This window comes from Micropterus dolomieu, linkage group LG18 (assembly GCF_021292245.1).
Source record: "Micropterus dolomieu isolate WLL.071019.BEF.003 ecotype Adirondacks linkage group LG18, ASM2129224v1, whole genome shotgun sequence".
NCBI classification, from domain to species: Eukaryota; Metazoa; Chordata; class Actinopteri; order Centrarchiformes; family Centrarchidae; genus Micropterus; species Micropterus dolomieu.
Genome location: NC_060167.1, coordinates 13,235,392 through 13,246,577, shown reverse-complemented (window position 1 = coordinate 13,246,577; position 11,186 = coordinate 13,235,392). Strand labels below are relative to the sequence as shown.

At 37.8% G+C, this 11,186-nt stretch overlaps 2 protein-coding genes across 4 annotated transcripts in view; both read left to right on the top strand.

Annotated features, from left to right (window-relative positions):
• Nucleotides 1-8,255, top strand: part of smarcd1 (SWI/SNF related, matrix associated, actin dependent regulator of chromatin, subfamily d, member 1) — a 24,864-nt gene extending 16,609 nt beyond the window's left edge. For both annotated transcript variants that reach the window (XM_046028480.1, XM_046028481.1), the window contains exons 10-13: nt 1,329-1,464; nt 3,680-3,802; nt 5,669-5,770; nt 6,668-8,255. In XM_046028480.1, the coding sequence (XP_045884436.1) occupies nt 1,329-1,464; nt 3,680-3,802; nt 5,669-5,770; nt 6,668-6,721 (415 nt within the window). In that variant the 3' untranslated portion in view covers nt 6,722-8,255. The remainder of the gene's footprint in view (nt 1-1,328; nt 1,465-3,679; nt 3,803-5,668; nt 5,771-6,667) is intronic.
• Nucleotides 8,256-9,296: 1,041 nt separating this feature from the next.
• The window catches only part of LOC123956949 (glycerol-3-phosphate dehydrogenase [NAD(+)], cytoplasmic-like), an 8,097-nt gene continuing 6,207 nt past the window's right edge, over nt 9,297-11,186 (top strand). For both annotated transcript variants that reach the window (XR_006821680.1, XM_046029524.1), the window contains exons 1-2: nt 9,297-9,398; nt 10,980-11,157. Coding sequence is in view for 1 of the 2 variants with exons in the window: in XM_046029524.1 (XP_045885480.1) it covers nt 9,352-9,398; nt 10,980-11,157 (225 nt within the window). In the remaining variant the exon portion in view is untranslated. The remainder of the gene's footprint in view (nt 9,399-10,979; nt 11,158-11,186) is intronic.

Genomic DNA, 11,186 nt, shown 5'->3' with positions numbered 1-11,186 from the left:
CTAGAGTAACAAGGGAAGAGGACAAAGTGGATTAACATTAAATAAATGAAATGACTGACACATTAGAGGCTGAGCTGTAAAACAGTTGTCACCTAAACATAGTTAGCTGCAACTAAGTTAAATTTTTGTTGATTAATACATTACATTAATACAATACAGTTTATCTAGAATATAGTGTACAGTGTTTCCCACAGATTGACGGGGGGGGGTATGGCTAGCCTATTAGCTAGGCTCCTAACGTGCTTGCTAATAACGTTTTTTAAGCTGGGTCTCTGACATTGACAGCATTGTGTTGGACAAATTTGTGCAGCTGTGTTCGTGAGGGAGAGAGAGGGACGGGTGAGACGATGTGCTGCGTGAATGCGCTACGGCGCTCTGCAATCAAATACGATATTAAATTGGCCTAGTAAAAAAAAAAAGTTGAAAATCAATCATCATGTGGTGGTCAGCTTTCATATATATATATATATATATATATATATATATATATATATATGTATATGTATATATGTATATATATATATATATATATGTATATATGTATATATATATATATATGTATATATGTATATATGTATATATATATATATATGTATATATGTATATATGTATGTGTATATATATATATATATATATGTATATATGTATGTATATGTATGTATATGTATATATATATATATATGTATATATATATATATGTATATATGTATATATATATACACATATATGTATATATATATATATATATACACAAATATATATATATATATATACACAAATATATATACACAAATAAATGAACGTATGGGAAACACTGAGTGTATTTATTCAAAATAAGCATAAATACTTGAGCCACAGGGAAGTTCATGGCACTCTTACTTTGAACATAAAGCTGCCCAGGGACTGCAGATGAAAGTTTGCCTTTTGGCTAAATCTTGACACATTTACATTATATTGATGTGTTAATTAGCTAGATAGTTGGATAAAATAAATCATTAAAGCAAAGTAACTCAACCTGTTCTCCAGTATTGTCTCTATAATTGGCAGGTCTACATTTAGTGTTGTGTAAAGTGTGTGCTGGTTTCATTTTGCAGATCTTTGAGACTCAGCGAATGAAGTTTTCTGAGATCCCGCAGCGCTTGCATGCACTCCTGATGCCCCCAGAGCCCATCATCATCAACCATGTGATCAGGTAACCTCTTTACAACAATGCATATATGAAGCTGGACTGTTGTTTAAACCCAGTCTTGATGGTTAATTGAATCACCTGCTGCTAATGCGATATATCCACATACTGCTAAAACTAAAGGTACTGTATTCTTTTATAGTGTGGACCCTAATGACCAAAAGAAGACTGCCTGCTATGACATTGACGTAGAGGTGGACGACACACTGAAGACCCAGATGAACTCCTTCCTGCTCTCCACAGCCAGTCAGCAGGAAATAGCAGGACTGGACAACAAGGTAAAGACCCCGAGTTTCAGGCAGACACATCCTTCGCCTGAGTAATGAAAGGGACGCGTGTTTCCTGTTTCCTGCTGTATTTCTGTTCTTTTTTTTGTGGGTTTTTGATCTATGAAATTACTCGACCTTTAGAACATCTTGTACTTCAACAAATGTCACACAAAGAGAAAGCATATCTTATTTTCATGGAGTAGTTTGTAATAGCACGTCTTTCTTTGTGACACCTTCTATCTGTCATGCAGAGGTGATTTTAAGCACACTCAACTCAGATACAACCTGAATGGGCAGATTTGTCATGTAGTTTGTGTTCCGTTGAGCTGCTGTGTAGGTTTCTTTCCCCTGTTTTGTGAGCCTGCTGAGGGCAATTTCACGCATATCTGCTCTCCCAAATGGTTGCCTGTAAATGATTGCCTTCTTTTAAGCCTATTTTGAGGTCAGTCAGGTCTTCTTGGCCTCCTGCTAGCAGCCATTACCTTGGCTGGGATAGCTGTAATCACATTGATAAGAGACAGAGCCATTCCCCTGAGAGACGTCCTCCGGTGTAGTCTTTGTTCAGAAGTCAACAGTGTAAATAGAGAACATGTTTGTAGTTTACAGGCGCCATTCATTTGGTTAGTTTATTTTGGTGACTACTACTGATATACACCCGGTTCCTGTCGGGTTGATATCAAACAGTTTGTAGCAAAGCCTTAGTTTTCTCTGTAAGTATATTGTCTTGTGATACTAAAGAGATCATCAGATTCATGTAAACTTCGGACAGGAGAGACATTCCCATTATACCCGTCTTTATACACGGGTGTTTAACCCACTTCTTCCAACTCGAAACTGACTCCTTTACTCCAGCCATAATGGCCTGCAGTCTCCCATTGTCATGAGATGCTGATCAGGCAATGCAACTGTAGAACTGTATTACACTCAGCATTGCACCTGTGGGTCTGGCCATGATAATGAGGTGGGTCGTCTATGCTGGTCCCTGATCTACTGTCCTTCTACCCTGACGATCAATATGAGTTGTGAGCTTGTTGTGAAACAAGTTAATAGCTTGTAGTAGATATAGAGAATCTACTGACTGTTGTGTCATTCTTATTACTGCAGTGATGTTTTTTCATGCGTTATTTTGTGGTAAAGGTTTGCTTTATCACATCTGTTCTTTTTTTATTGGAAAGAACACAGCAGTCTTGGTTTGTCTCCATCTTTTTTGCCAGAGATTCATTAAACCAGTGAAGAAGGCTTAGTAATTACTTGTATATCTAAGACAGCACTTCGCAAAGCGGGTAGCTCTAAAGTTCCCTGTGGCATTTTCTTATAAACATACAAGATGTAGTTTACATTCAGTGTTATTCACAAAAGTGCATTGCTGTTTCATTAAGATCTTTACTTTATTTGGCAGGGACAGTATTAATGACGTTGCTAAAAAAACACATGCCAGAGTTAGCCAGAAAGGCACATTTTCATCTGTAGTCCTGGGGTAAGTAGTTGTTGAAAGCATGATGTTAAGGATAAAAGTGTTGAAAATACAATTAAGTGGAAAAATATGCAGATACAAACAGAGCCTGCACTGCATAGAGACAAGAGAGACAGCTCTTATGACGCACAGAAACAACAATACCATGACAACACAAAGTTAGGTCTGATGCAGTGTGGATATTATGTACAGAGGCTAAATTGAGCATGAGCAGCTCTTGCACTAAACATAAGACGCAGGATTATTCCTTTTTTTTACTGTATATTTTTAATTATATATCATTATAGTAAAAAAAACCTGGCTGCATTTACATTAACTACATGTTTTATAATATACAATTTCAAATGTATCAAAATGAAAGAAAGCCCTGTTATTATTATTCTGCCGCTAAGGCTGATGACAACAGCTCACATTTGCTTGGTTGTTGTAGTAATGCAATCATACTTTCTGGCAAGTTTTCCAGGTCCACAGTAGTCAAAAATGGCAAATGTCAGAGCAAGCAGTGTAAAGATTTGTTGCTGTAACTAAAGCTCAAACAATGCTCATACATCTTTGGGGGCCACAAGGAAGCGGTGCTGTGGTTTTTAAAAACAGTTTTGGAAGCACTGATCTAGGGAACACTTTATGGAAAATGCTGATTAAGAAAACACCTTTTCTCACTTTTTCTGTATCAATGATATTCTTAATCCTGTGTAATTAATACCATTTAATTGGTGAAAATGTATGACCCTTTTCTATTTTTCTTTTCAGATCCATGAAACCATTGAGACCATTAACCAGCTGAAGACCCAGAGAGAGTTCATGTTGAGTTTTGCCAGAGATCCTCAGGGCTTTATCAACGACTGGCTGCAATCCCAGTGCAGAGACCTCAAGGTGAGTCTGTCTCTCGTGACTGCTGGCTGAATCTTCTAGAAACTTCAGGTGCCAAGTTGCTTCTTCTTGAAAACAAAAAGGATCCACCTTACCGCACATCAGCAGTATTTATCACATCGACTGTCAGTGTACCGTCAATCCCTACATGCTGTGTGTGCTTTTAAATACTAGAAACCATTTAAATCGGGTAGAATTTCGGGAATAAATATGTTAGTAGTTCAGAGAGAAATTCATCACGGATAAGAAGAAGCAATATAATTTCTTTGTCTTTATAAAATTGAAGGTCTGTAAGGATGGGATATGCCAGGGGTCGGCAAATAAGTGTGGCATCGGGCCAAAAAGATTTTTTGGAAGTCATTACAGGCCAGAACATAGTCAATTTATCATTAATAATCCGCCATTTACTGTGTGCCTGTTTAACTCGGTCAGTAGTGCACAGGACTCCCGTTTGAAGGGTTGTGTGTTCAATCTCCACTTGTTGCTAGTGTTATTTTTCTCCCTTTTCAACAAATTGATTATAAAGAGATCGTTTTACATGTTCACTTAAGCATATGCAGGAGTGTGTTCCCCCCCAGTCCACATCATCCTATGCATGCTTATTTTCATTTCCCCAGTATCTCCAGGCAGAGGAAATTCCTGCTTTTCTCATTCAGGCTCTCACGTTTTCTGAGCTTTTTCAGAGGTGTGTTAAGCAAGCCAGAGACTCTTTTCCTTCAGAACTTTTTAAAGTAAAAGCTCTCAGTTAAACACAACATCAAGTAGCCTACTGCTGCAAAGGCGTTCTTGCGCTTATTATTTTGCACAATCATTTGAGAGGAAGTAATTATGTGAGTAACTGCTGCTGTCATGACTGAAATCATTGTTTCAGCACCAGCTGCTAAAATGTTATTTTTTTTTTTTTTGCCGCTATCAAAATAATCTGGCTTGCCAGCTTTGGCCCATGGACCGCCTATTGCCGACCACTGGTATATGCTGTACAGATTTGTGAGTTGGGTTATTTCAATAAAATTGACTTGATAACCCATTCAAATGCAGCAACTACAAGCACATTCTGTAGGTGCTATAACATAACAAGATATTAAGGAATGTAGAAAAACACTATCAGAAACAGAATAAAGCAAGCGGATACAAGAAAAATCAATTCCTGCACTTAAAAAAAAGCACACCTGGAGAACACTCATCACCAATAGATGGACCTAAGAGTATCTCAGTAGGAAACACTCTTTTAAACTAACTTAAACAGCAACCTGGCATGCATTGATATCTAACGTCAAGAATCAGGTACCAAAACAACAGTCATAAACATAGCCTCTGGCTAAGTTCAGTTCAGAAAATTCCTTGAGGTCATGTCCGAGGTTAAAAATATTCAGTCTTGCCGTGGTTTTCTGTGACACAGTTACTTCAAGGTTCAACTGTGGGGGGGAAGAGGGCTCCATTACGTAAGTGCGACATATTCTCTGAAAACACAGGGTTCATGCTCACTCAGGTGTGACAAAGGAGGGCAGAGTCAAAATAGAGCGTGAAACATTTAATAACATGTCTGAGTGGATACACACCCACCTCCCCCTCCGTCCATGAGCCGATTAACTGCTGACCTGCTGTCACCCACCTGCAGTGTTTGTTCAGCCAAATGTCTGTGAAATTGAACGAATTCAGTCCAAAGCTTGCAGGCTGCTTCCACAGCAACAACCCAGTCAACCTAATCCACAAAAAAAAGTTATCTTGTGACAATATGTTCGCCATTGCTGCGATTTGATTCAGGCGCTCTGATAGATGTTATTTACCCTTCCAGCATCCAGTGCTCTGTAATTTCTCCGCTGTCGGACCAGTCAAGTTATATCTAAAGGTGTTTTTCTCTTTTTACAGACGATGACAGATGTGGTAGGAAACCCAGAAGAAGAGCGAAGAGCAGAGTTTTACTACCAGCCCTGGGCTCAGGAGGCGGTCTGTCGCTACTTCTACTCCAAGGTAACCTATTTTTCCTCTTCTTATTCTTCCTTCCTGTTTTGTCTTTATGTTTAGCCATGCTAGCTACATGGTCCTACTTTGTTCCAGAATTTGGTGCAGACTGTATTATCTCAGTTATTTGATGAATTGCCATGGAAGGTTGTATTCATGTTCTCAGAGAATGGATCACATTGACTTTGGTGATCCCCTGACTTTTTCTGTAGTGCCACCATGAGGTTGACATTTGTGGTTTTAAGTGAAATGTCTCAACAACTATTTGATGGATTTCCATGAAAATTGGTACTGACATTCATGGTGCCTAGAAGATGAATTATAACAACTTTGGTGATCAGTTTTACTTAGTTTAGTGCTAATTGAGGCCGCAACTAATAAATTATTTTTATTATCAATTAATCTGCCAATTATTTTCTTGAGAAATTGTGTCAAATGTCAGAAAACTTAAGGGGGGGGAAAAAGCAACAACTGCAGATAATTTCAGTCACTTCTGCTTATTTTTTCCAACCAACAATCCAAAACCAAAGTTATTCAATTTACTATCAGATACCACAAAGAAAAGCAGCAAATCATCACATTATTTTCCTGTTGATATACTAACTAGTTAATTGTTTCAGATCTAGTACTAATTAGCAAATGTTAGCATGTTAACACACTAAGTAAAGATGGTAAACATAGAGCTAGATAAGTAGGGGTCATGCCACAGACTAGCTGCTCTTTTCTTGATTAAAATTAGGATTTAAAGGCAGCTTGAGAGAATAGTGTCACCTACCCCAGTAGAGCATAGCATGCTCTGTGTTAGCATGGCTGTAGACTCTTAGTTGTTTGTTGTCATCCCCATTGTTGACAAATTATCATAGCATTGTCTCCTGGTGATTAAATATTTTTTTGTGAAAACATCAGGTCCAGCAGAGGCGGCAGGAGCTGGAGCAGGCACTCGGCATCAGGAACACCTAGAGAAATGTGTCCATCCACTGGCGGCAAATAAGGAGACGCACTGTGCCGTCAGAGACGACTAACATGTGCGTGTGCCGGATTTTCAAAATGAATTCCTCCCAGAGTTTTTTGACAAACTTAGAGAGACGTAGATACTAGATGGCTTTACCGTTATATAGGATGTCCTTTTTTTGTCGTCACCCTGCAGCTCGACTACTATTGCAGATAGCAGTTTGGTTGCTACTTCCACTTTTTTTTGTGTTCCCCCCTCCCCAATCACACCAGAGCTCCTTGAGCACAATGTATTTTCTCTTGCATGTCTAAGCCTTACCTGGAAGCATTCCTTTCATTTTGTGCCCACAATAAAGTACAGATTGTACACAAATGAAAAGCAGAGGGCAGATTGTACTGGCCAACTTTTTAATGTATTTTGTACCCAAATCTAAAAATATCTTAAATCAGCTGGAATGTGTTGATTCTGCCATGTTCCCCTTTTTTAGAAAGTAGATTTACATTTTGCACTCCTAACCCGACCCCCAGATGCTTGTCCATTCAATTAGATATTGATTGTGATTGTAATCAATCAGGCTACTTTGCTGCACATTGGCTGTTCATGTGTCACTTTGTCTTAAGTTCTCATCGGTTTGTTTTGACAGTTTGTGCCACAGTCTCGAGAGTCGAGAGACGTTGAAAAGCTCAATCAAGGCAAAATATACATCTTTTGTTAAGAGTGGCATTTAGTATGAAGTTGTTTCTTTTCTTTATTATCAATGATCCTTGTTTTAAAATATGTATTATATCAGTACTTGTCTTGTTAGCTAGTACAGATTATCAAGGAAGTAGCTAGTATGAGTACCTCTAGTCTATATAGTTTTGTAAATACTGAGCAGAAAAAAACTGATGGATGTGAAGTAAAATTGTATCTCTTATCCTGGCAGATGTTTTCTCAACTCTTTGTCTATGCTCAGATAGTTGAACCAGTATTTATATCGTTAACCAGACCTCGCTGTCAGAGCACACTGATTTAGCTCTCCACAACATAAAGACGGCAGTTTGACGAGCCACTGCTCTGCGGGACAAAATGGCTTTCACATCGCCTGCAGGCTGGGAAACGTTCAATCTTCTGCTTTTAGTTTTGTGTATTTTAATTATGTGCAGAGAAGCCATAAACACTTGAACAAGCTCGGTCGCACGAGCGGGCGAGCAGATTTAAGGAGTCGTAGCTTCTTCGTAGGCTGGCTGAAGACCTGACGCCTTTTTTCGGTTCAATGGTTGTTTCTCTTGTTGAAGGTGAAGATGAGTGTCCTGGCTGAAACACGTGTGTGTGTGTGTGTGTGTGTGTGTGTGTGTGCGCATTTCATTAATGAATTCCAAGAATACACTAATGTGGGTTTGGGCGGGTACATGTGCTGAAACAAGCGGTGGGAACCTCTGGGGTATAAAACACAACACTGGGGGGACTGTAGTATTATTTGAATCTGCAGACTTTTTCATGGACCAAACCTATTTTTCTGTATGTTCTTATTATGTTATAATAAAGGATATGTAAAATGTACTAGTTTGTGTCTGACAATGATTTATTTTACCTCTTCATGATGAAAAACTGCTTTAATATGCCTTTATAGGATAACAATACAGCTGCAACTAACAATTATGGTGGATGTACACCAGTGCTTAAAAGTATCAGTGCTACAATGTACAAATACTTTATTACAGGTAAAGGTCCTACTTAAGTATTTAAAAGTGCTTTGTTAATATTGTTAATGATATCAGTGCATGAGCAGCATTTTGCTGTTAGCTGCTCGAGGTGAAGCTATAGTTGCTTCCCAACCTTAGGGTTTAATCTTTAAAACTGTATTGTATTTTATAAACTAAAGTTTTTTAATGTAAAATAAGTCTTAGTCTGAAAAGTAACTAGTGATTATGATAAATGTAGTGGAATGAAAAGTATATTTCCCTCTGAAATGTAGTTGAGTAGAAGTGTGAAGTAGCAAAATGGAAATACTCGAGCAGTTTTAAAGTTGTTAAAACAGCTAAAGTTAAAGTAGCATAGTAATGAAAAAAATGAATATTAGTTATGTTGCACCACTGATTTTCACACTTGAGCAGCAGCACCCATAAGATGTTGGGTATTTATGTTTGAAAATGACTTAAGTAATAAATTGGTAATCAATATTGTTGCAGATTAATTTTCTGTTGATTGATTAATAACCTACTAAACATTTCAGCTATAGATTGTGATGCATTTGAGGGACCAGCATTTTCTATAAAATAAGACCGTGTGAACTTGTCACTAGGAGGCAGCAACCCAATTAACTAATATAACTTATTAATAAAACCAACTAAATTAACTGCTGTTCTCTTAAAAGTCATCATATTGCTTCCTCAGTGACTTGAGTTTGTATAATGTCAACTTGCAGGAGAAAAACATGATCATTGTGTGAACAGGCTGTGTGTGTGTGTGTGTGTGTGTGTGTGTGTGTGAGAGAGAGAGAGAAAGAGAGAGAGTTTATTCCTGAGAAGCGACAGAGCAGACCAACCAACAGGAGAGGGTGTGCCTGTGCCTCAGCCATGTGTCCGGTATAAATACCTTTTGTCCCAGCTTGAGTCTGTCTTCACAGCGGCAGCAGCTCCGCCTGGAAGTTAAACACATGATGGCAGCACCGAAGAAAGTCTGTGTGGTTGGCTCTGGTAACTGGTGAGTAGAAGGGATATTAGGGGGTTTGAATGAATGCACTTTTCAATGTCTTTCACTGTTTATTTATTGGGGTCTGTCAGTGGTGCAAAATAATGAGTTTATAGTTTGTTGTCTGGATTGGATTTCACACAGTGAAGTTTTGTGTGAATGTGGTATAAAAGTTGGGAAACTGGAAGAAAGAGGACATTAGCCTTTGTGAATAGCACATAAATACTACATGAAGTTAATAAACTCACCTGCTATTTTGCTGAGTGGATTTTGCTTTTTCAGAGAGGGGGTCCTCTGAGACGCTGAAGGTCTGAGTTTATGGTGACCTTTCATGCCTCAAAAATTCAAAATCTTTTTTGAAGAATCAGCTCCTGCCTTTTTATGATGTAGCAGTATTTGTGCTGAATCAGCTGTCATGTGGGGTTGTTATCCCTCAGCCAGCATGACATTTAGATTAGTCAGTGGAGGAAGAAGTATTCAGATACTTAAGTTAAAGCAGCAATACCACAATGTGAAAATACTCCATTACTAGTGAAAAGCCTTAGTGTCATTATCAGCAACATGTAACAAAAGTAATAGAAGTACTCATTATGCAAGCATAGAGGCTCTTGTCAGTGTATATTAAAATGTATTATATAATTATGATTATTATTGATGCATTAACACATGAGCAGCATTTTAATACAGCTGGTAGATAGGGAGATTCTTTAACTAATATATATGTTTTTTTATACAAAATCTTAATCTGCAATGTAATTATGCATACAAAAATGCAGTGGAACAAAAAGTACAATGTTTCCCTCTGAAATGTAGTGGGTTTTAAATAGCATTAAATGGAAATACTAAGTAAAGTACCTTACAATTGTAATGATTATATACATTCCACAACAATTGTGACTGGACAGAAGTCTAACTGAAATGTGCTAATAAATACCAACTTACTGATACATAATAATGATATATGATCTTAAAAAGGAATTTTTCATACATCTTATCCTATGTTATGTGGATAATCAATACCCCGTCTTGAAATAAGACTCTCCTCATGCCTAAAAAATGGTCTTCTATTATTCTTTTTCACCTGTAGTGTTATTCTTGTCAGTAAAAGCATCTGAAAAAGTGTGCAACTCCTGTGACTCAACATTTCATCACAACAATTCTATGACTAAGACTAATAGAGGTCACAAGTCATTTTGACATTTATCATCATACAATACATTACTGCGTAAACATTGGACCTTAGTTTATTTTCTTTATGTCATATTTATTTATTGCCTATGTATAAATTGCTTGCTTGATGGCGGTGTGATGACTGCTTACTGTACAATAACTTTCCCCTCAGGGATGAAACAGATAGCCTTGACCCTTGGTCTTTAAATCAATAACAAACTGTAAGAAGTTATCCATGAAATATATAAAATCAGGGCAGGGCATCCTTAATATCAGTAAAAATTGATGAAAAGAACATTTTCTTGTGTAAAAATACACAAATACATAAAAAGTCAGTATAAGCTAGAGCAACATCAGAGAATTAATATGACCTCCAGACCAGATATATTACAATGTTTCCATTGTGTGCCTCCATGTCTTCAGGGGCTCTGCCATTGCCAAGATTGTGGGTGCCAACGCAGCCAAGTATGACAAGTTTGAGACCACAGTGAACATGTGGGTGTTCGAAGAGATGGTGAACGGCCGTAAACTCACAGAAATCATCAACACAGACCATGAAAATGTGAAATATCTGCCCGGTCACAAGCTGCCCCCCAATGTGGTGAGCATGAGAACTGATCTTGTTGACTA